Source organism: Mytilus edulis, chromosome 3 (genome assembly GCF_963676685.1).
Source record: "Mytilus edulis chromosome 3, xbMytEdul2.2, whole genome shotgun sequence".
NCBI classification, from domain to species: domain Eukaryota; kingdom Metazoa; phylum Mollusca; class Bivalvia; order Mytilida; family Mytilidae; genus Mytilus; species Mytilus edulis.
In genome coordinates, this window is record NC_092346.1 from 57,874,656 (window position 1) to 57,900,902 (window position 26,247).

A 26,247-nucleotide genomic window follows, 5' to 3' on the forward strand; every position below is an offset into this window, starting at 1 on the left:
CTATCTTCTCATATTTGTTAGAAAAATTCAACAGGCTAGAAATCCCACATGTAAAAGTGTGTTGGTTTTTTTTTTAATGTTTAATCAATACAAATTCTGCACAAATGTATTGATTAAAAAAGAGCCCCTGATAAATACTTTTAACAGAGACATATACTGGGTGCAGAAAATTTGTATTATTTGTCTTTTATTCAGAATTCTTTTGAGGGGGAAACTTCATATACATTTCAACATTTTGACAAAATTTAGGGAATTTTCAGAAACAATAACATGCAGTCTGAGTATTGTGGCCGCCATACCAAGTATTTGTATATATCTCAATGTATGGCCAAACGTAGTCTTTCTGTGTTGTCGGAACTAATTGCTTGCTGTACCGGTATACAATCTAATTTTAGAGTTCATGATAGAGTTGTCGCCCTTCTGTTATTATTTGACGAAATTTCATGTGATTATTATTGGCTTTTTGTTTTTCTGTTTTGCGAATATGATATGACTGTCATGTAGATTAAATACAAACCCAAATTGAACAAAACACACAGAAACTCGGAATGTCGTGTTATGGATGTGGAACAACTTTCAGTTTATTTAAAAAAGAGGTATAACAGAAAACACATACATTCATTTGACATTTAAAATACATATAGGTTCATTTAATACATACCTGTCAACCTTTAAAACCTTCAAACCCTTTAAAAAGGGAGATAGCTATGATATTTTGTTGTGAGTCTCATACTAAGCATGCTTTCAAACATTGTACAGATAATCAGAAGAAATAGAATATGTGAATGAACATGATGTGAAAAAAGATTAATTCTCGAATCATTGTCAAAGGAACTTGATGTTGCCGTTGGTTGTAAAAATTGAAAATATTTCATTCTAATCTGCTTGACTTTTAGATTTGCAGTTCATTTTTTTATTTTTTACACTGCCACTTTGTCCAGACAAAGATCTCTTTCTTGTTGGAGACGACAAGCATAACTGAATTTGAATTTCTATTTTATACTCTCATGCCGAGCAGACCTGAGTGCCAAGCTGGAGATTTATAGACTTCATAACTTAATTTTAGAAGTTTCTCAAATCTATATGTTGCCATAAATACAGGTTCAAGTCAAATAGACGCCCAGTCAAATTGGCACCCATTCAAAATCATTCTAGCATTTGGTTAGTCAGATGTGGACATAGAAAACTTTATTTGATTCAGTATGCATGTAGCATAAAACAAACAAAAATAAAAAGAAAGATGAAAATGTACTAAAATTGAATTCATATAAATCAATAGATCACTAAATGCCACTTTCACAATATTTCTCAAAATAGACTGAGAATTACATAGGACAGATATGACAACAATTACACTAAGGATTGACATTTAACATAGATGTTTATATCGTAATGCATCAACACCCAAAATTCTGTTTTGTGAACATATTGAGAAATTGATTGAGTCCATATATTTTTGTGATAATCAACATTCATGAAACTGTATCCTATTTAGTGTGATTATGTCCCTAATTGCTAAGCTTTATTGGATACATATGATGAATATGATAAATATGAATATGATGTATAAAAGTTATTATATGTCATAGCATGGCCTTCACCTCAGAGCCTAGGTTCATCCTGAAAACTGCAAGCTATAAAGGTCCCCAAAATGACTAGTGTAAAACAAATCAAAACAATGTTATAATCTAAAGTAAATACAAAAAAAAAAACAAAAAAAAAACCCACCTATGAACCACAATAACAAAAAACAACCACTGAATAACAGGCTCCTGACTTAGGACAGGTGCATAACATGCTGAGGGTTTAAATGATTTAACAGGTTCAAAGTAATTTATGAAGTGTAATAACATATATGAGAATAGTTTAATATATAACATATATGAAAATAGTTTTATATATATAACATATATGAAAATAGTTTTATATATAACATATATGAAAATAGTTTAATATCTTTAAGTTATTGCCAGTAAAACAGTTTTCACATTGTTTAAATTTCAGCATGGCTGTAAAAATTGTGGATTTGCCTTCTGTAATTCCTGTTTAAACAAGAAGATAGCTGTCCCCAAACTGAAGAATGAAAAACACCATGTGTGCAATAAGTGTTTCAACATCTTAACAGGGTTTGTGCTTCTTTCATTTAATTTTAGTTTTGTTAAGTTAGTACATGTACATTTGTAGTTAGTACAAAGTGAAATATGTGGTAACTTTTAAAGTATTAAAAGTCAACCATACATATGCTTGTTAAGGACTGAACATTTCAAGATATTTACTAAACTAGGGATGACTCATGATCAGAATTTGAAGTTCACAAAAACATGGAAGTGCAATTGTGTGAATGAGACATTGTGTACTATGGACACATGCTTTTGTTATATTTTGATTTTTACAGAAATTAAAAAAAAATATTGGTTTTTATTTCACTTGACTTGTAACATTCTATACCAAAAAGGCAAGTATATTTAAATAATTATCAATCTGTCAAAATTCTATACTGAGGTATTGCTTTCCTAAATGTTATGTCCTTATAGAAACACATGCAATAGATTTAAAACAATTATACTGTCACTCTCTGAGTTTGTGCTATATACTATATTGCATTTACCTGATCTATCTGTTCATCCCTCCATCCTTTGTTTTCGTCTGCACAACAAATATTTCTGTCACACTTTTCTCAGGTCCTACTGAACAGAATGACTTCCTATTGGTCAAAAGCTTGACCATGATGAGTTGTAACCTTTGACTACTTTTCATATCTGTCTGACATGTCCTTTCTGTTTTATATCTTTTTTTTTTAAATATATTATATGAAACTAAATTTTTTGTCACTCTTTTCTCAAGATATGCGTAAAACAGAATTACTCCATTTTCACAATAGGAAGAAAAGAGTATTGTTGAAACAATTTCTGTAAAAAATTCTTATTTTTTTGTAGAAAAATAAAACCTCAGGATGATTCTGGAAGATATTCTCCTCCTGAGGCATACAAAAAGTGAGTTTTAGTAACTGAGTAATATACTGGTTACGGTATATAATTTTGATAATCTTCAATCTTTTAAACACTTTCATACAAAAAAAATATATTTTAATCATCATTTCAATATATGTAAAACATTTCTATGAGGCTTCAGAGTTATTTAATGTTTTTTTGTGTCAACTGGAGAATTTAAAAATTCTTTTGAAGCGTCTTGTTCTGTAATTTTTAACAATTCTCAATACTACATATTCCAGTATTCATCAAAAGTTAAAAAATCAATTTTAGGTAAGGGGAGATAACTGTTAATTATCATTATTTTGGAGTGTTGTTGATATATACTAGTAAATCCTTTAATGAATTTAAAACCTTATAATTCGTAGTTTTAAGCCTTCAATAAAAAAGAAATAGATAATTATTTACTTATACAGTGTAACCTGTGTAATTCAACACACTGGGGGAGTATTGAATACTCAAGTGTCATTTAGGCAGATTACAGTGTACTTTCCATCAAAATATCAATTATTTTGTATTGAGATTTTTGTAAGAGGATTTGTAATAAACAGAACAATTTCACATAAGTTTTTTCGAATTTTGCCTTGGTTAAAATCTGTAGTGCATCATACATTGTACAAATATTTATATATTGTTATATTCAAGAGCAGACTATTCAAGTCTTTATTTTTTTTTAATTTTTATTATTTATAACTTCCAATTTGCAACATAATATACACAAATATAATAGCAATATATAATATATAAATCTAGATATTATGTTATCAATACATCTTTCTTTTAGAAACTTTTTTTTTTTAATATATACAAATATAAGATAAAGAGTAAAGCAGTTTAATTTGAACACCGGAGAGAGAGAGAGAGAGATAGAAAGAGACAGAGAGTGAGAGAGAATAGTGTGGTGAGTTTTCAATATAATTCAATTCATCTATCAAGATTTTATATTGATTTCTGATTAGGCGTGTGGCAGCATTAGAAGAGAGAGAAAAGGGTGGTGGCAGTCATGGTAGTAAGCCACATCATACAAAACCAGCTGGCAAACCAGAATATAAACACCTTGCAAAACCTGAGAGGGAAATACAAGAAAGATTAGATAAGTTAAAGGAAGATAGAATACAAAAAGGTATAAAACATTTTTTTAAATAACTCTTAAGAGAAATAATTTTGCAGAAATGTTAATAAAGTTCAAATAATATATGTTGAAATTATTTAATTGAATTGCAAATGCTAAAGCACAATTATAAAAATTGTTAAATTTAGAAACATGCCTTAGTTTTATGCTGATAGGACAAATATTGCTTTATTTAAATGATTGCAAGTTTCAAACAAATAGATAATGGCCCTTCTTTAATGTAATTAACTCATCTATTTAAAATAAAAATCTTTATTTCAGAAAAAAACAGTCCATCACAAAAAAATATAGAAGAAAGACTTTCAAAGTTAAAAGGAGAAAATGCAGCCACAGCAGCAGTTTCTAAGAAACCAGTAAGATGATTTTAAAATAGATAGACCTTATTACAGTGATCTCTATTATGTTCACTTAATTTACCACGGTCGAAACAGAGGATACTGTCATTACATGCAGAAAGTTTTAAAACATTGATAAAATGCATGCCATTCAGGAGAAAATGCATTATTTTTGTTACCTACCGTAACTTATTCATGTAATTAGTAATGATGAAATCAGAACATGCAAAAAGCATACCGTAGTTGTATCAGCGACTTATAAAAATAAGATCAAGTGGTGTAATGTACCATTATTCACTAGAGACCAATGGCTGCTAACAACAATATAGCACTTAACAACCTTCAACAATGAGCAAAACCCATACCATATAGAGAACAGACAACAACCAAAAACAAAGCATGTATTCAGGGCAATTAAATAAATATATATTGAATAACAGTATGTTCTTTTATACATTTTAATTAACTTTCACACCTTTTCAAAAACAAAACAATTTTTGAGAAAGAGGAGATAATCATGACGTATCATATAATACATCTGGCTTTGTCATCTTTAAAAAACAAACTAATTTTCCTTTTCTTTAGGCGTACCATGCTCCAGACAGAAGAACACAACAGGATCAAATTAATGACTTATTGGATGAAATTGGAGAGGAAATAGAAATAGATTCCCATAGACCTGACCCTGTAAAGGACATTGAAAATAGACTAGCTGGTCTGAAAGGAAATCCAGGTATAGAGAATACTTATGTTTTTTAATGGTTTTGTTAATGTGTTTGTAACAAATCATAATACAAGTTTGGACTATAAATAGATAATATAAGTTCAGCCTTATAAGAAATAAAAGGAGAATGCATCAAGATGATATACATGTATGTCTTGAATAATGATGTAAAGTATATTTTATAACTTACAACTCTCCACCCAAGACACAATGTGTAAAAAGTAAATAGTTGTAGGTCAATGTATGACTGTTAATACTTAGCCTTGGCTCACAGCAAACAACAAGCTATAAAGGGCCAGTAAATGACTAGTGTGAAACAAATCAAACAGGAAAACCAACAGTCAAATCTATATAAAAAACGAGAAACACTTATGAACCACACCAAGCAACGACAACCACTGAACAACACGCTCCTGACAGGTGCATGCAAAAGAAGAGAGTTTAAACGTTTTACCAGTGGCCAACCTTTGCCTTAACCTGTGACTGAGTTTAACAGTACATATACAACATAAAAAGACACATTATAAAATATCAATTGAAATGGCATAACCATTTATGAGATTTTAGTCAAATTGTTCTCTATGTATTAGGGTACTGATATTTGGTATCAACATATATGTAAGCATCATATACTTTGGATGCATTTCCATATCCTTTGCTCTTCAAATTCATATTTACAAAAAGTGTGCAATAGCTCACAATGTTTATACTTACTGGTATAATGTTGTTTTTTTTAATTTCCTTCACAGAATCTGACAAACCAAGTAATGGAGAATCTAAAAAACCCAGTAACAATCTAAACAGGGAAGACTCACAAGAAACAGTGCCATATACAAAGAATATAGATAACACACAAACAACAGACACACGAACAAATGATGAGATTCCATTAGAAGAAATGCAGAGGTTGATAGCAGAGGCATCAAAAGAGTTAGATGTTGATGCACATAAAGCATTAGAAGATCTACAGAAAGACAAAGATATCATGAAAAGACTACAGGCAGTGAAAAATAAAAAGAAAGAGGATGTGAATAAAGGTACAAAATTTAATAATGGACAATCACAAAAAATCACAAACGTAATTTTAGACTTCTGAGATGAAATGTATTTGAGAGGACAAGCTCATGAGGTAGTTGAGACCATAATCAAGGTTTGTCTCTAATGTTTATGAATTATTTGGCCCTGTAGGACTAACAATAAGGAAGACATTGTTTTTACTATACTGATGTTAGTATCATATTTGAATAACCACCTGAGTTTCAAGCACATAAATACATGTCTGAAACCACAATTCTTTGTTCAGAAGATATGCCTTTAAGCTTTCACTGTTTGCCTCAAAAGTTCAAATTAATTCTAAACCCAAATTGGTCTCCAGAATCTTTTATCAGCAGAATATGAATACTGCTAAGTGAAAGTGTAGTGATGTCAAAACCTTTTTCATAGGTATACTCTCAATTAAATAATATAAAAGAAGTCAAAATGGCAAAATTTGGGTGATATGTCTGCTCATACTTTCAGATGAAAATATTTTTTCATCTGGTTTCTATAAAATTATCTGTTATGTGTGACTCAAAAATAATCTACCTTTTATTCATATAAAACAATAATAAATTATATACCGACTTTATTGTATAGTAAGAGTGAATAAAGGAGATAAATTTATTCTTTAACAGATACTGATGAAAAGAGTGCTGATGAAATATCAGACAGTGATAATGAGAATGAAGAAACACTAACAAAGAATCTCATTAAACAAGTATGTACAGACATTAATTAATTGATTAATTGATTGCTTATGTTAAAAATATGTATTTTACAATGCATTTATAATTTGCAGGATATAAAAGTGCTGAAAAAAATTATTAGTGTTTCCTACAGGTGGTTTTGGCGTGTAATGGCGCCCTGCCGCGATTTCTAGACGCCCTGCCCTTTTTGGGAAAAAAAATTGGCGCCCTGCCCTAATTTTGTCGAAATTCCCGACGTCGTAATTAACAACCGGTACTGAAAGACATATTTTATGAATACCGCTCGAGTTATTTCCCTTCAAAACAAAATTTCACTAGGTCGCCATTTTGTAATCGATTTTGTAATCAGCTGATTAGCAAACTGCAATAGATTGAATAGTGAATACAGATACTAATCACGGGTCCTGATTGTATCCCCTAAGTCCCAGAAACATCGTTTTGCCTAGAAGATTAATGATAAAACATCGATGTGATGCTTAGATAATTTTTTTTTACAGCTGATAGATTTTATGTCAATAAATACGTTACCATCATAAATTCTGAGTGCATCCATCTGCGCAAGTCTGACAGGCGGAAAACCCCAAAATAAAAATATCATCCAATGAGAAGAGGGATGACCAGTGCCCGTATAACCATGCCTTTATATCATCCATTTAATTTCCGCCTGCGCATCAAGACACACGTATTTTTGTATTAGTACATAACTTACAGAGAAGACTGAAGTTTTTTGTTTTTTCTATATTGAATATCGTAGGTATCCCCATACCATTATTTATTTGACATTTTTTGTTATTATATTGTTGTTATAAGTGTTTAACTTCATACTTATTTAATTATGGAGTTTAATGCTCCCAGTCCTTACGAGGCCATTACAGGTAATGATGTTTTCTTAGACGGTTCATTACCCTTTCCTGTGACCGTAACAGCGGTAGGGCAGGGAACCCCTCCTATAAGTAGTCAACTAACCGACGTTTTTACTTCGGTGACTACTAAGACCGGTCAACAGACCCTGCATGCAGGTTCTGTCGGTTACGATGGAGGTGTCCCTACCACTGCTACGGTTACACACACTTTTTCTAGGCCAGTTGACACCACAGGGTCCATTTCATCTTACCCTGGTATCTCTATGGGTTTGAACTTACCTGGTTCTAGAGCACCAGCGTCCTATTGTGGCTTAACTTTACCGGCTTCGGCTAGTAATGCCATGTCATGGTCTAGACCTCCTTGGTCTCAGGGTTATCCTTATTCAGGCTTTTCTGGTCAGGGTTTTCATGGTCAAGGGTTTCCTGGTCAAGGTTTTCCTAATCAGGTTTTTCCTAGTCAGCCCTTTCCAGGTTTCTGGCCTTATTGTGGACCAACACCAGTTATTGTTCCACAGAGTACTACTCCTAATCTATCAGTTCCTGCTCCTCCTGTAGCAGTGTCTAGTAGGGGTAGTAGTATATCTGTACCTGCTGCTCTGCCTACCTCTTCTGTTGGGCATCAGTCTAATCAGGTAGCTAACTCTGGCCCCTCCTTAGATGGGTTCAAGAGTATTTTGGATGATTTTCGTCAATCTATTTCTTCGGAATTGACTTCCTTCTCCAATCGCCTGTGTACACTAGAGAACATTGCCAATAAGTCAAGTTCTCCAGTGATTTCACTCCGTCCAGATCATGACATTGGAAGTGACCTGGAAGACAGTGATGAGGAGGAACGTTTTTCAGTTGCCCCAGGCAGCCAAGAAGAAGGGTTTACTTCGGATGAAGATGACAACTCAGTTCAGGTTTCTCAGATTGTTTCGCAACCTTCTGTTCCTGTGTCTTTATCTTCATCTGTAATTGGTCAGTCTTCTACCAATTCTGGTAAAGAACCAGAGACTGAAGATGCCCCTTCCTCCTTGAAGGATCTCAGAGATTCTGTTTATACTATCATGAGAGATGTCAACAAGGTGCCTTTTCAGTCACCTCCCAGACCCAAGAAACTAACCTCCACTTTTGAGGCTTCATGTGGTCTGCCTGTAGATGATAATAAATCTCATAGTAGTTTTCCACAGTCTAATCATATGTCCAACTCTTTGCAGATCATTAATGATGGGATTGTGTCTAATGAGTCTCAATTTTCCCAGGTTAGTGGTTTCGGTCTGGCCTCATTCTCTGAGCAGTTCCGCTCTAAGGATTATGAAATTTTTGACTCTACTTTGGGCAAACTAGTACCCAAATGTGACAAAGTGTTATCATCTACTATTTCTTCTAAACCCGCCGATGGACTGCGTCTTACTCAGTCTGTTTGGTCTAAAACAGAGAATCTTCTTAGAAACGCTTCTCATGTTCTAGGCACTGCTGAACATTTCTTATCAGCAGTTGCCCCAGTTCTTAAAGACTCTTCTCTTCCACCAGAGGTCAAACCTTTCCTATTACAGGTAGACAAGGCTTTGGGTGCCTCCCAATTGCTGATTATGGGTTCCATCGCCAACTGCACCTTATCCAAAAGATCTGAAATTTTGGAGAAGGCAAAGGTGTCAGATAATCTTAAGGGTGCTTTAATCAAGTCTCCTTTGGATGAGAAGATATTTGGGTTACCACTTGATGAGGTACAGAAACATCTCAATCAAACTCCAGTCCCAGTGAAGGTAAATGTATCTGTTTCGGGAAATAATTCTAAGCGAGGTAGTTATTCCTCTGCTGGAGGCTCATCTTATAATTCTCAGGAGAAGAGGAGGAAAATCACGAATGATGGAGGTAATAAACCGAAGAAATCTTCAATCCCTAGGTCTAAACCTAACAGTTTTAAGAGAGGTGGCAAGAGGGCCAATCCCTCTTCCTAGGAAGTTGCCCCCTCGTACGTTACTGTCAGAACCCAATCCAGAGATGTACTACAAAACTCCTCTTTCTCAATTACCAGTAGGGGGGAGGTTAACTCATTTTCTAAAAAAATGGATAAGTATTACCTCAGATTGTTGGGTTCTGTCAGTAATTCGAGGGGGATTGACTCTTCAATTCAAAGAACAACCACCTCTTTCACCTGTTCCTATCCCACTGTCCAATACTCAAGATCCACAGAAATTTCTTCTTCTGTCAACAGAAGTAGAGACTCTTTTGACAAAGAGGGCAGTGGAGGAAGTCCCTGTATCTTCAATAGATCCAGGTTTCTATTCTCGTCTCTTCCTTGTATCGAAGAAGACCGGAGGAATGAGACCGGTCATCGACTTGTCTATCCTCAACTCTTATATGATTATTCCCCATTTCAAAATGGAGACCAATCGTTCAATAAGAGCTTCTATTCTTCCAGGTATGTGGACAACATCCCTGGACCTGACGGACGCCTATTTTCATGTCCCAGTTTGCCATTCATACCGCAAATTCCTTTGGTTTGTTTGGAACAAAAGGGTTTACCAGTTCAGGGCTCTCCCTTTTGGTCTGTCAACTGCACCACTAGCTTTCACCAAACTTATGCAGGTAGCAATTGCTCACCTTCATTCACAGGCTATTCAGATTCATTCTTACCTGGACGACTCACTGATCAAGGAACTTTCTCCCGAGAAACTCTATCTCAATACAGATGTAGTCATCAGATTGCTGCTCTCTCTGGGGTTTCTCATTTCTTGGAAAAAGTCGGACCTCATTCCGTCTCAGGACTTTATTTTCCTAGGCGAACATTACCTTACTCATCAGTGCATAGTTCGACCTCCTCAGGAAAAGTTTCAGAATCTTTGTTCAAAAATTCATCTGTTTCTATCTCAAAAAACAGTCACTGCTCGCCAGTTTTCACAACTGCTAGGTCTCTTAAATTCTCTAGCCGATGTTGTTCCACTTGGTCGCCTTCACATTCGACCTCTTCAATTTTATCTACACCAACATTGGCTCCCAGCTTCACAGAATTGGGAGTTTCCAGTTCCAATCATTCATCAGGAATTGTGTCCTCATTTGGTTTGGTGGACTTCTCAAGCAAACGTTTTGAGAGGCCAACTTCTGTCCTCTCCAGTCCCAAATCAGACTCTGTTCACAGATGCCTCCAACCTCGGTTGGGGAGCTTTTCTGGAAGGTCTTTCAGTGTCAGGAGTGTGGACTCCAGATCTTTTGAAGGAACACATCAACATACTAGAAATGAAGGCAGTGCTTCTTGCCCTGTCTCATTTTCAGTCCCTACTGCAGAACAAATCTCTGGTTCTAGCAACGGACAACACCACTGTGGTGGCTTATTTGCGAAACCAAGGGGGAACTCATTGTTACGAGCTGTATCTTTTAGCAAGAGAAATCCTTCTTCTTTGCAATCAACTTCATCTACAGATTGTAGTTCGTCATGTCCCAGGGAAACTCAATGTGTTAGCAGATGCTCTGTCAAGAACACTTACTCCAGTCAATACAGAGTGGGAACTTCTACAATCAGTATTTCAGGCAATAACACTTCAGTGGGGGTCTCCCCATGTAGACCTGTTTGCAACGAGCCTCAATTACAAAATTCAAGTGTTCATGTCTCCTGTACCAGATCCGAAAGCTTACGCAGTGGACTGCATGAGTGTTCCTTGGGACGGGATGTTCGCTTATGCTTTCCCACCGTTCAGATTTCTGTCACAAGTTCTTCGGAAGATCTCAGCAGAGCAAGGTTTGATCATTCTTATTGCTCCAGCTTGGCCCAAACAAGCCTGGTTTCCAGATCTTCTTCATCTATCCTGTGCTCGTCCACTGGTTCTACCAGTACGACACAATCTTTTGTCCCAGTTCAAGGGCAAGATACTTCATCCCAATCCAGAGAAGCTACATCTATTCGCGTGGCTTCTCTCAGGGATAGCTTCAAGGAGAGAGGTTTTTCTGAATGCGCAGCCAGACATCTCTCCAGGGCAGTCAGAGATTCCACTAACATCGTCTATGATGCCAAGTGGACTATCTTCAGTAGTTGGTGTAGTGGGAAGGAAATTGATCCTTTCCAAATTTCTGTACAACAACTAGCAGACTTTCTGATCCACCTTTTTGAAGAGAAAGGATTATCTCCCTCTACTATTAAAGGCTATAGATCAGCTATTTCTAGGACGATTCTACTGTCTGGAGGTCCAGACTTTGGTAATGATGAATTCATTTCTCTTTTAGTTAAGAATTTTACTCTTGAACGCCCTAGACAGAGAGTTTTAATCCCGTCTTGGAATTTGAGTCTTGTTTTATCAGCTTTAAAAAACCATCCTTTTGAACCTGCGGAAAAGGTTGAAATCAAGTTTTTGTCGTATAAGTGTTGTTTCCTTCTTGCCTTAGCTTCTGGTAGAAGAAGAAGTGAAATTCATGCTTTTTCCACTGCTGACTACTGCCTTCGTTTTAATAGGGATAAGTCATCTGTTACCCTATTAACGGATCCAGCTTTTTTAGCCAAAAATCAAATTCCTGGTAGAGGTTCAGAACCGATAGTGATTCCAGCCCTTCCTGTTGATTCAAGTTCTAAAGTACTCTGTCCTATCCGAGTCTTACTTTTATATCTTCAGAGAACTCAAAGTCTCCGCACCTCCTCAAATTCCAGGTTATTTATTCCTATTAACAAAGGAAAACAAGATTTGTCTGTTAAAACCATTTCATCTTGGATCTGTAAAACTATTCAGTTAGCTTACAGTTTTTCTAATGAAGAACTTCTGAATAGTATGCATATTAAAGCCCATGATGTTAGAGCTATTTCTACCTCCTGGGCTCTGTTTAATAATGCTTCTTTAGAGGAAGTCTTATCTGCAGGTTTCTGGAGAACTGAAAATTCTTTCATTTCTCATTATCTGCAGTCTTTAGCTACTCAAGCTCAGAGTTTGTACTCCTTAGGACCTTTAGTTTCCGCACAAAGAGTTGTTTTTCCTCCTGCATCTTCTGGTTCAGGGGATTCAGCTTTGTGTTAGATTCTATATTTCACTCAGAATTTATGATGGTAACGTATTTATTGACATAAAATTGTACATTTTTAAAGTAAAATGAGATTTTATTAAATAAATACTTACCATCATAAATTAAAGGTCCCTCCCAACCTCCCCTTCATCCCCTGTTTTTTTCCTATGGCTTCATGCTTATGTTGGAAAATTAAATGGATGATATAAAGGCATGGTTATACGGGCACTGGTCATCCCTCTTCTCATTGGATGATATTTTTATTTTGGGGTTTTCCGCCTGTCAGACTTGCGCAGATGGATGCACTCAGAATTTATGATGGTAAGTATTTATTTAATAAAATCTCATTTTACTTTAAAAATGTACAATTTCTAATTTACATTGTTTGCATGGTTGAACAAGCCAATGAACGGCGATCATGAGACATTTGACAAATTGAAAAGTAAAAATTCTTTGCAAACTATTTTTTAAATACAAATGCTTGACTGTACCTTAAATGAAATGAATAAAAATCCAAACTAAATTAATAAAAGCAGAATAATCCAGAAAATAAATGAATTCCTTGATCAAATGTTTTCTTTTGTTTACAAACATGTCACATGATCATTTTAGGAGGGAAAAATACTTGGGGAAAACACCTAAGTAACAGACAACTATTTCTGGCTATTTATAGACATTTAAAATAAACAGCTGATATGGTAGTGCCATGAAAGTAGTAAAACTTGTTGTATCTATATTAATTTAATTTGGAAAAAGGTGTAGAGGGGAAGGGGTTAATTTGTAAAGTTATTTTTTTTTGTAATTTAATAAATTTTGGTTACTAAAAATGACCCTGGATATCAGGGTATGTGTCAACCTGTTTTTAGGGAAAAAAAGGCGGATTTGTCAATGACAATTGATATGACCAAAGCAATATTTTTATATACATGTATATGACATAGTGCTTTCTTGTTTTTAAAGAACTGATTTTGTTTTTAATTGTGTTTATTGTTTTAAATATTTCATATATATATGTTTTAAACACTTTTTCTTGTTTAACAATTTGTTTTAATGATTGATTACAGATGTATATGTCCTTTTTATAGTATTAAACTAGTATGTTTTAAATGAATCCATTTTATAGACATTGCCTGTTTATGTTAAGTAAGTGCCCTAAAATTGTTGTCCATCGCGCTTAATGTGCCCTCTGAGCTAACAATTACCCTGCCCTTTTTAAAAGCTGCAGGAAACACTAATTTATGGGTATGTTCTTGCAAGTAATAGTTTTAAATTGACAGCAGTTCAAAAGGTTATATATAAAAGAAACTTTCTCAACTTTGAATTGTTTAATATTTGTCATTTCAGGGCCTTTTATAGCTGACTATGTGGTATGAGCTTTTCTCATTATTAAAGGCTGTACAGAGACATATAGTTGTTAATTTCTGTGTCATTTGGTCTCTTGTGAAGAGTTGTCTCATTGGCAAACATAACACATCTTTTTATACGACCGCAAAATTTGAAAAAATTTTCGTCGTATATTGCTATCACGTTGGCGTCGTCGTCGTCGTCGTCCGAATACTTTTAGTTTTCGCACTCTAACTTTAGTAAAAGTGAATGGAAATCTATGAAATTTTAACACAAGGTTTATGACCACAAAAGGAAGGTTGGTATTGATTTTGGGAGTTTTGGTCCCAACATTTTAGGAATTAGGGGCCAAAAAGGGCCCAAATAAGCATTTTCTTGGTTTTCGCACTATAACTTTAGTTTAAGTTAATAGAAATCTATGAAATTTTGACACAAGGTTTATGACCACAAAAGAACGGTTGGGATTGATTTTGGGAGTTTTGGTTTCAACAGTTTAGGAATTAGGGGCCAAAAAAGGGCCCAAATAAGCATTATTCTTGGTTTTCGCACAATAACTTTAGTTTAAGTAAATAGAAATCAATGAAATTTAAACACAATGTTAATGACTACAAAAGGAAGGTTGGTATTGATTTTGGGAGTTTAGGTCCCAACAGTTTAGGAATTAGGGGCCAAAAAGGGACCCAAATAAGCATTTTTCTTGGTTTTCGCACCATAACGTTAGTATAAGTAAATAGAAATCTATGAAATTTAAACACAAGGTTTATGACCATAAAAGGAAGGTTGGTATTGATTTTGGGAGTTTTGGTCCCAACAGAATAAGGGGCCCAAAGGGGCCAAAATTAAACTTTGTTTGATTTCATCAAAATTGAATAATTGGGGTTCTTTGATATGCCGTACTAACTGTCATGACTGTGTATGTAGATTCTTAACTTTTGGTCCCGTTTTCAAATTGGTCTACATTAAGGTCCAAAGGGTCCAAAATTAAACTTAGTTTGATTTTGACAAAAAATGAATCAGTTAGGTTCTTTGATATGCTGAATCTAAAAATGTACTTAGATTCTTGATTATTGGCCCAGTTTTCAAGTTGGTCCAAATCGGGGTCCAAAATTAAACTTTGTTTGATTTCATCAAAAATTGAATAAATGGGGTTCTTTGATATACCAAATCTAACTGTGTATGTAGATTCTTCATTTTTATACGACCGCAAATTTTGAAAAAATTTTCGTCGTAGATTGCTATCACGTTGTCGTCAGCGTCGTCGTCGTCGTCGTCCGGCGTCCGAATACTTTTAGTTTTCGCACTCTAACTTTAGTAAAAGTGAATGGAAATCTATGAAATTTTAACACAAGGTTTATGACCACAAAAGGAAGGTTGGTATTGATTTTGGGAGTTTTGGTCCCAACATTTTAGGAATTAGGGGCCAAAAAGGGCCCAAATAAGCATTTTCTTGGTTTTCGCACTATAACTTTAGTTTAAGTTAATAGAAATCTATGAAATTTTGACACAAGGTTTATGACCACAAAAGAACGGTTGGGATTGATTTTGGGAGTTTTGGTCTCAACAGTTTAGGAATTAGGGGCCAAAAAAGGGCCCAAATAAGCATTATTCTTGGTTTTCGCACAATAACATTAGTTTAAGTAAATAGAAATCAATGAAATTTAAACACAATGTTAATGACTACAAAAGGAAGGTTGGTATTGATTTTGGGAGTTTAGGTCCCAACAGTTTAGGAATTAGGGGCCAAAAATGGACCCAAATAAGCATTTTTCTTGGTTTTCGCACCATAACGTTAGTATAAGTAAATAGAAATCTATGAAATTTAAACACAAGGTTTATGACCATAAAAGAAAGGTTGGGTTTGATTTTGGGAGTTTTGGTCCCAACATAATAAGGGGCCCAAAGGGTCCAAAATTAAACTTTTGTTTGATTTCATCAAAATTGAATAATTGGGGTTCTTTGATATGCTGAATCTAACTGTCATGACTGTGTATGTAGATTCTTAACTTTTGGTCCCGTTTTCAAATTGGTCTACATTAAGGTCCAAAGGGTCCAAAATTAAACTTAGTTTGATTTTGACAAAAAATGAATCAGTTAGGTTCTTTGATATGCTGAATCTAAAAATGTACTTAGATTCTTGATTATTGGCCCAGTTTTCAAGTTGGTCCAAATCGGGGTCCAAAATTAAACTTTGTTTGATTTCATCAAAAATTGAATAAATGGGGTTCTTTGATATACCAAATCTAACTGTGTATGTAGATTCTTCATTTTTGGTCCTGTTTTCAAATTGGTCTACACTAAAGTCCAAAGGGTCCAAAATTAAACTTAGTCTGATTTTAACAAAAATTGAAATCTTGAAGTTCTTTGATATGCTGAATCCAAAAATGTACTTAGATTTTTTATTATGGGCCCAGTTTTCAAGTTGGTCCAAATCAGGATCTAAAATTATTATATTAAGTATTGTGCAATAGCAAGTCTTTTCAATTGCACAGTATTGCGCAATGGCAAGAAATATCTAATTGCACAATATTGTGAAATAGCAAATTTTTTTTTAATTAGAGTTATCTTTCTTTGTCCAGAATAGTAAGCAAGAAATATCTAATTGCAAAATATTGTGCAATAGCAAGATTTTTTTTTAATTGGAGTTATCTTTCTTTGTCCAGAATCAACTTAAATCTTTGTTATATACAATATACAATGTATATTCACTTTTTACTACCAACTGATAAATTAAAATAATCTTTACCATTCAGTGATAACAAGCAGTTTTTTTACATCTTAATATTTTATGATGTATTTAAATGAGTAGTTATTGTTGCAAACTCCATTAGAAATTTTAATTGAGATTAGTTTTGGAATAAGGGAAAGGGGGATGTGATTAAAAAAATAAATAAAAAAGAAAATTTCTTCAAACATTTTTTTGAGAGGATTAATATTCAACAGCATAGTGAATTGCTCTAAGAGAAACAAAAATTTTAAGTTCATTAGAACACATTCATTCTGTGTCAGAAACCTATGCTGTGTCAACTATTTAATCACAATCCAAATTTAGAGCTGAATCCAGCTTGAATGTTGTGTCCATACTTGCCCTAACCGTTCAGGGTTCAACCTCTGCGGTCGTATAAAGCTACGCCCTGCGGAGCATCTGGTTGGTCCTGTTTTCAAATTGGTCTACACTAAAGTCCAAAGAGTCCAAAATTAAACTTAGTCTGATTTTAACAAAAATTGAAATCTTGGGGTTCTTTGATATGCTGAATCCAAAAATGTACTTAGATTTTTGATTATGGGCCCAGTTTTCAAGTTGGTCCAAATCAGGATCAAAAATTATTATATTAAGTATTGTGCAATAGCAAGTCTTTTCAATTGCACAGTATTGCGCAATGGCAAGAAATATCTAATTGCACAATATTGTGAAATAGCAAATTTTTTTTTAATTAGAGTTATCTTTCTTTGTCCAGAATAGTAAGCAAGAAATATCTAATTGCAAAATATTGTGCAATAGCAAGATTTTTTTTTAATTGGAGTTATCTTTCTTTGTCCAGAATCAACTTAAATCTTTGTTATATACAATATACAATGTATATTCACTTTTTACTACCCACTGATAAATTAAAATAATCTTTACCATTCAGTGATAACAAGCAGTTTTTTTACATCTTATTTCCTTATCTTATCTAAAATGTTTTTAGATAATGTATGTTGGACATTTGCCAGACATGACTATGATGTCATTTTCTATTTTTATTTGCCAATAACTTTATGTAAATAACTTCATTGGAAATTTGCCAATATAAAATGTTGCTGATGAAGTTTTTTTTATTGTTTTATACAATAAACAATGTATATTCACTTTTACTACCAACCAATCTTTACCATTCAGTGATAACAAGCACTTTATTTTACATTTTGATATTTTATGATGTATTTAAAAGAGTAGTTATTGTTGCAAACTCCATTAGAAATTTGAATTGATATCAGTTTTGGAAAAAGGGAAACGGGGATGTGAAAAAAGGGGGGGGGGTTAAATTTTTCTCATTTTAGATTTCATAAATAAAAAGAAAATTTCTTCAAACATTTTTTTGAGAGGATTAATATTCAACAGCATAGTGAATTGCTAAAAGGCAAAAACAAACTTTTAAGTTCATTAGACCACATTCATTCTGTGTCAGAAACCTATGCTGTGTCAACTATTTAATTTTAGATTTAAAAAGTTTGAAGAAGAAATCTTTAATTGTAAAATTTGTAAAATCTTGACATTTGTTTTGTGTAAAAAAAAACCATGTAATGTCAAAAATTTGATCACAATCCAAATTCAGAGCTGTATCACGCTAGAATGTTTTGTCCATACTTGCCCCAACTGTTCAGGGTTCGACCTCTGCGGTCGTATAAAGCTGCGCCCTGCGGAGCACCTGGTTTATATTTATAATTTAAGAAATAATTGATGCAAGGTATACTTTATTGTAGTTTTAACATGGGTAGGCAGTATATTTTAATTATTTTTGCCCGAGCGATAGTGAGGGCTAAAACAACACAAATATAATGCCTACCCATGTTAAGACTACAATAAAGTATAGCTTGCGTCAATTTTTTCGATTCTGATTAGGACAATTAAGGTAATTCCTATGCCTGATGTGTATAAGAGTAAAGCAATTGTTTAGGCTTCCACGAACCTCCCTTTTTTGTTTATCATGAAGCAAATGGCTGGCACTGTGATTTTTTCAGAGGGAGGAGTTTTTGAACAGCCAGTATGAACTAGGTCAAATATGTCAATTTCAGAATGCAACACATTACAGTCATAATAAATGAATAAGTAACAACATGTGCAACTTTTAAGAGTTTGGAAGTGTTTTAAGTTAATGAAGTATATGAAATGCATGCCAATTTTATAAAATTCATTATTCTGCAGTAGTCAATATACACATGTGCAAAAAAAAAATATTGGATTTAGAGCATGGGTTTATTCATAAAGCGAAAGAAGCATGTCTTATCACATATTGTTACGTCTGGTTTTGCATATGCAATAACCTCAAAATTGCCCGGGGCAAAAAAGAGCATATTGATATTGTGCCCTGATTCTATATGACGTGACGTCACTGGGTCCTTAAAGACCAAACAGCCTATTGTTTATGCGCATCAACTAACGCAACTTGGTAGTGACATAAAAGCTCTATGACGTTGTTTCTAGCAATGAAAAAACGTCAAATTATAACGTCCTATTTCGCGTTTTTCACGAATTCCAACATGGTAAACGCTTAAAAATACGTCTCCCAAGAAAAGAGGAATTAAACGTTGCGCTGATATCTTGTGGAAATTTATACAAATGGTCACAAAAGATACTACACTATATTTAACCTTCGTTTGCATCTCGTTTATTTATTCTTTCACATGCGTATAGATTTTGTCTTATATTTGCGCCGATCTGCATTTCATTTGTTTTCATTCTTTCACTTGGGTAGATTTTGTCTTTCATTTGCGCCGAGTGTGTACAGGTTACCGGGGCTATTAGAATGGTGAGAGTTATTTTTATGTCCAATTTATGTTTTCTGGTCTGTGCGTCCGTTTGTCCGTTAGTTCGTCCGTCCGTCCAGCTTCAGGTTAAAGTTTTTGGTCAAGGTAGTTTTTGATGAAGTTGAAATCCTGTCAACTTAAAAACTTAGTACAATACACATGTTCCGTATGATTTGATCCTTCTTTTTTTAATGTCTTTTTTCAAAACTTTCAAAAATTGAGTATTCAGAAGGTCAGGCCGAAAAAAATTATTCTTAGAAGTTTTGACATACTTGCAACGTATGCATGTAACTGATATCTGTATGATTCTCGTAAAATAATGCCCGATCTTGCAATGAAGTTAAAATTTATTTATACTGCTTGTTTGACAAAATCTCATAATAAAAATAAAATTATGACATAGGGTCATTGCCGTTTGTCATTTGTTTCATTTCAAATTGTCTTAAGAAGAAATGATAAACATGTCGGCTGATCTGACTGAAACTTACAGCTAATTTCCTAATTTATGAAGATCAACACTTTGGTTAGCTTGCTTGCTTTGTATGTATATTTTGTATAATTATATTTTGATAATGTCAAATTGAATTTAAATATCATATATACAGGTTTACATACCTATATATGAAGATGTCAATCTTAATTACAAAGCTTGAATAAACATTTATACAAACAAAGCAAGGAAGTCAACCAAAGTTTTACCCTACATGCATTAGGAAATTAGATGTAAGGCAAAACATATTAATCAAATTAATACTCAGCGAATATGAATTAAAATCAAAATGTTCGGTGTTTAAAACTTAATTGTTGTAAATTTAACTTATGACAAAAACAATTGCTCCAAGTATAATATCCAACATAAAATATCTCCCTTTCATTTAGCTACGACTATGACCGGAAAGATTGAAAACATTTCGATTTTCAATGCCGGTAACAACCTTGTCTTTGTTTTAATTTCCAAAATTAGCAATTTAGATTTATAATTTTTTATCCTGTTGGAGAAATCTTACTTTGTAGTTTTCAACAGAAAAATTATTTCTAAATTAATTTTTGAATTAAAAACTTTTTGTATTTTATATTTACTGTCTCGTTTATTCAAAACACGTGAGGTAGTAATAACAGGGATTGTATTTTATGATAGATGTATAAACGTTTTAGAATCAAAAACCGTTTAATTAATATAGTACACCTATAATTTCAATTTCCTTATATCTAATAAGGGGACGAAAGATAAATATTTAGAAATAATGAATTCACAAAATAGATGGAATAATTTCTTTACGTTCATCTTAGTCAGGAAATATAATAATGGTATAAAGATGTCCGTCCACGCTTTTGTATGTCCGTCTGTCAACAGTAGCAAATGAGTTCGTTACGGCAAACTTCTGAAAATTGACGCAAAAAAAAACCCACACACATCTGGTCAGATATAGTCAAATACTCTGTAGTTAGCCAGTGCAATCTTTCATTTCTTTTTTTTTATTTTCAATAATTATTGTTAATGAGGAGCAGAGGACAAAAACAGACTTTCCTAACAAAAGCGGCGTGAAAGGTTATTTCAAACAATATTCCATTCCGACGGATGATGCATGTTTCTGAAGGTTAATATTGTGCGGCAACAACATCATAAGATCTAATACTGACACATGCATTTAATCTCTTGTATTACCGGATAATAAAGTAGGTGAATATAGTTGTTATTCTTGGAAATTTAAATGTGGGTTTCAAACGTCCAATTTGCGTTTTTTTTTCAAATAGTGCGCCAGCAAGCAAAGTTTTGTACTATGACGTCAGATGCAATGTTCTGAAGAAAGACAACTCTTTTCTTCAAAACGAACCAGAAAAATACATGAACATTACTCATAACTTTTTTGAAAGGTCGGTGACATACAATTTTTTTTGCTTTATTTTGAAGAGTGCATATGGCACTTTCCTTCTTGAAATTATTATGAAGAAATCACTGGTAGATATTTTTTAATACTGGAAACGTTTTTCATTTTTACGTTTTATTTTTGGCGGGAATGAAATATATCATATTTTTAAAGATCAAAACAATATGAGTCTTAAACTCTTGAACCTGTATTTTATAAATACAAATCTACTGTTTAACATGAAACAAGAATTATGCTTGTAGGTTTGATATAAAGTATTTTTTTGAGAGTTTATATAACAAGCAAATATTATGTTAATATTCGTGAAAACACGAAACTGAGGTTGCTATAGCGACAAAAGTAAGTCGGTGACCCCCAATTTTTTTCATCATATTTTGTTCCTCAAATCATGAAATACCTTCACACAAAATTTTAAGGAAAAATCACTGGTAGAAATGAATAGGCTGTTTGGTCTTTAACGACACGTTTGTGATAAAATGTTTAAGATTTTACCTTTTATCTTTCATTAAATTGTTATAATTGACCTTTTTTTCTCTTTTCTGCAGAAATTAAATATGTGATAAAAAGATTATAACATGTCTTTTCCATATTGGCCCTGGTATCATCCCTCGACCCATATCGACCCTCGTCTAAAGCCTCGAGGCCGATATGGGAGTCTCGGGATGATACCAGGGCCAATATGGAAAAGGGCATGTTATAATCTATACATATTAGAATTAAATTTTTTTTCCTCCAGATATTAGAAGAAAACAAATTAGATGAAGCAGCAGCTAAGGATGGGATAAACACTTCAGAGACAAGCTCTTCAAGGGAAGAAAAAAATAAAATATCTTCAAAGGATTCAAAGAAAAGTAAAGAAAAATCGAAGAAAGACAAGAAATCTAAGAAAGTACTGAATACAGAACCAAAAAGACAACAGGTAAAATATGATATAACACATGATATAACACATGGGTGTGTAATCCCTGTATTGTTTTACCATGAGAATAATTATGGAAGATAAAACAATAAATAGTATCAGAACATTTATATAAATGAAATTTTTTCATAGAACAGTACACAAGAACTTTTTTGTGATGATTTTTTTTTACATACTTAGCGAATGCATAAAATGTGTTAAAAAAATCCCTGTGAAAATAGTATGTAGAAAGCCAAATAATATTAATGTGTAAGGCATTATTGTCCCATTTTTCCCAAGAACAACAAATCACGACTTACTGAAATTTGCTTTCAAACTTCATGTAAGAATGGTGTATGATGTAATGTTATGTCTAATGAATTATGCCTACAATGAATGGCCATGTATGACATTTTTGTTTTATCTTGAAATTTGGTATCAAACTTCATGTGAGCATACAATATCCTGTGAGGCTTTTTCACATCCATTGCTCCCCAGTGTCCTGTTTAAGGAACATTTATATGTTCACCTTGCTGACTTTAGGTTATCATCAATTACATATGTAAGAAAACACAATGTTCACGTTCCAATATAACTGTGACTTGCTTTTAGGTGTTGCTCTTCAGCTATTACAGATAATTCAAGTTTTCGACCCAATTGCATATTGGTACATATTGTTATTATAAAGAGTCAACTCACAGTTATATCATTTATATCTGTGTTTATAGGGCTTCCATGCTTGTCAGACACCTTTACTAGAATTATTACATAATCTTTTCTGTTCTTGTTTAGGTGGAGGAAAACAATAGTGATGTTGAAGATGATGATGAGTTACCATATTGTGTGATGTGTACCGAAGATGCTTCCATTCGTTGCCATGGTTGTGACCTTGACCTATATTGTGAAAGATGTTGGAAGTAAGATTTTTTTTATAACCAAGTAAAAAATAAAATTCTGAAAACAGTTATTAATATTTTGATGGAACTTGTTACACATGACTCAAATTTTAGTATAAATTATGGCATTGGTCTACTAGCAGTGTCTAGCTGATCATTTAATATATTTTAGATATAGACTCCTTAAGATATGGGGAAGTTTTCAAGTGTAAGTCCATTTTCTCAGAAAACAATGATGTGGATTGAGTAATTGAAGGTAATTTGACCTGTGCTTAGTCTCATTTTCATGGCAGGCATTGGTGTTTTATTGTTCTGCCTGTGACGATTGTGTCAAAATGGTAATCAAGCAGTGGTGGACTGCAACATTTTTCTGTTGTCCCTGACCTCATTTCATGGTTCAGTACTGTTTAAATAATTTCCTCACAAAAAATTGGGGTGCTAAGTTGTGGTGGCTGTGACTTCTCTAGCTCCATGTTTAATATTTTATATTTGAAAGAGTAGAAGCAACAGATATTTCATATCTTGTATGCAGATACCTTGATTAATTTGCTTCTATTTCAAGAATTTGTGACATCAATTAAAACTCATAAATACCTGTAAAAACTCTTTTTTTTTCTTTTTTAGAGAGAGTCATGTCCAGTTTGAAATGGATGATCATGTGACCTCCAAATATCTACAGAAAAAAGGAAGGACTTAGCAAGGATATACTCATTTATATATTATCTACCATGGCATTTTAATTATGCAAATCTTTACATTTGCTTGTTTACAAATGTGTAATAGCATAAGATTTCAATGATACAATGTGTTTCTCAGATATCATTGCACACAGAATAGTGTATGTGAATTATATGTTGATATGCAAAGGGAGATAACTTAAATTCTTAATTCTAAATTTTTATAAATTCAGAAGATTGCAAAATACAATTGTTTTCTCTTGGCTATAATAGTATCTGTTTTAGAGATACAGACTTCAAGAAGTAATCTTGTTATAAATAAAGAAAACTTTTTTGGCAAATATTATTCTAAATCCCAAATTTAGGTTCTCATTGCTTTTCTAGAAATATTTTTTTAGTTAGTTATCTCCCTTGTCTTTCAATACTGTCAACGTTTTAGATAAATTCTTAGTATATTATTGGGCAAAGTAATTGATCAAGAGAATAGATTTGCCTTTGTTCAATGGAGTAGTCAACACGCTATCTTGTAATGATAAATGTAAGATGCACTTCAAATCCAATTATAATAAGTCTTACTCTTCATTGCACATGATCTTTATATCAATGGCTATGGCCATGTTACGCAATAGATTATTGTAAGAGTTTATTAAGTGTTGATTAAATTATGGCTTCCATTTCTAGTTGTGTTTTTCAGTTTTCATGTAATATATTTTACATTCTAAACTATATATCAATTTAGACCATTCTACAAATTATATGATCATAGTGTGTTTTTACCAGTTAACCATTTGTCAACATTGTGGCCCTGAAAGCTTCTTAATTTGTTTAAAATTAGTCTAACTCACACTGTTTAAGATCCTTTTTCATAGAAAAGTTGAAATGGGGTTTTGCTAACCTAATCCAAAAAAGGCAGCGTTAGCTATTTTGGCAACTGTTGTCTATCAAAGTATGAAACTCAGTATTTAAACTTTAAAAAATTTTCCTCTGAATCCACAGAGTCCCTTTAAGCCAACTTAATCACAATCATCTTAAGATTGTGTACTTTCAGAGTTTAGCATGTGTTTCCCATCTGATTCATCAAAAGCATGGCTGATGTTACTGAAAATAGAACATAATAAAACATAAAACTGGTAAAACCATGTTTTTATGGCTTTCTGTTAAGATATATAGCAAAGATTAGTTTATAGATTTTTTTATGAGTATCAGCAAAGTTCACAAGAATTCTATTTTAAATTATTTGAAGTTTGATTTACCTTATAATGATTGTCATTCAATTTAAATAATTTAAGGAAAATAATGTATTTCTTATCTATGTCAGTACTTTTTAGAAGATATTGTGCTGATGTTTGGTTTTTGATTGTATAACTGTCATTTACAAATCACCTACATAGTACATTCTTTTAACAGATTGCCTATCTTTTGATCTTAACATTTGAATTACCAGTAATAAATTGTATGAGATTTTGAATATCAGTTTTTATCTTACAAATATTAAGGTTTGTTTGACTTATTCTTTTAATCTTTTATGCCTCTAGGACTAGGAAAACTGCATGAAATGATGGATTTCAAAACACCGAGGATTGGATATGCTGAAATTCAACTGTTATTATTTGATTTCAATATCATAATAAGTTACCTTTGCTTAGTATAATTATTTAAATTAAATGATTAGAATTGCTATTAGAGCAATATCCAATGATTGTCTAGAATACTAAGTATGTTGATAAGTCTTAACAGTCCTAAAGATACTGATAGCCTTTACCAAAATATCAGATATTCATTTTTCTTGGCTCAGCATTTTTATGATTTATCAGATATCCTATAATCAAGGAAAACTATATACAAGAATGTGATGTAGAAATAATGGAATTAGGTATTTTATATTTTTTGTTATTATTTATTAAATCTCAGTTTTATTCTACTGTTATTACTTTTGTTAAACTATAAAATCCAGTCTTTAGTTGTATGCAGTAAACATTATATCTGTTTTGTATGTATTTTGTATGATTTATAAATATGAGAAAAGATTGACTTGAAATTTTAATAGTAATATTTATTTATACCAAGTTGACCTTTGTGTTTTAATATAAATAAAGATCAAGCTTAGGTTTTTCAGAACAAAGGTGGATCCTATCAGATTTATTTTCATGCATCAAAGGTGTCTTAAAAGCGAGACTTATATGTGCTGTTTCCAACAGCAGTGTTTACTGTGGCGTCAACAATATATGATTTTAAGTTAAGTCAATGTCAAGGTCTAGGTCAAGTTTATGAGGATTCACTA

The 26,247-nt window shown here is 32.9% G+C and overlaps 1 protein-coding gene across 1 annotated transcript; it reads left to right on the plus strand.

Moving 5' to 3' along the window:
* The first annotated feature begins 389 nt into the window (after positions 1-389).
* LOC139516929 (abscission/NoCut checkpoint regulator-like) lies at positions 390-26,010 on the plus strand. Its single transcript, XM_071307399.1, has 11 exons — positions 390-596; positions 2,005-2,126; positions 2,937-2,993; positions 3,950-4,113; positions 4,384-4,475; positions 5,043-5,190; positions 5,931-6,218; positions 6,855-6,937; positions 22,232-22,414; positions 23,186-23,310; positions 23,914-26,010. Exons 1-11 carry the CDS (start codon positions 549-551, stop codon positions 23,984-23,986), a joined length of 1,383 nt encoding a protein of 460 aa, XP_071163500.1. The 5' UTR covers positions 390-548; the 3' UTR covers positions 23,987-26,010.
* The last annotated feature ends 237 nt before the right edge of the window (positions 26,011-26,247 follow it).

What these genes read in the sequence shown, in the direction of transcription:
- LOC139516929 (XM_071307399.1), top strand. Translation starts at nt 549, where the DNA reads ATGTCGTGTTATGGATGTGGAACAACTTTCAGTTTATTTAAAAAAGAG. An exon ending in TGTTTCAACATCTTAACAGG is followed by an intron (nt 2,127 to 2,936) that starts GTTTGTGCTTCT and finishes ATTTTTTTGTAG; the next exon opens with AAAAATAAAACCTCAGGATG. An exon ending in GAAAGAGGATGTGAATAAAG is followed by an intron (nt 6,219 to 6,854) that starts GTACAAAATTTA and finishes ATTCTTTAACAG; the next exon opens with ATACTGATGAAAAGAGTGCT.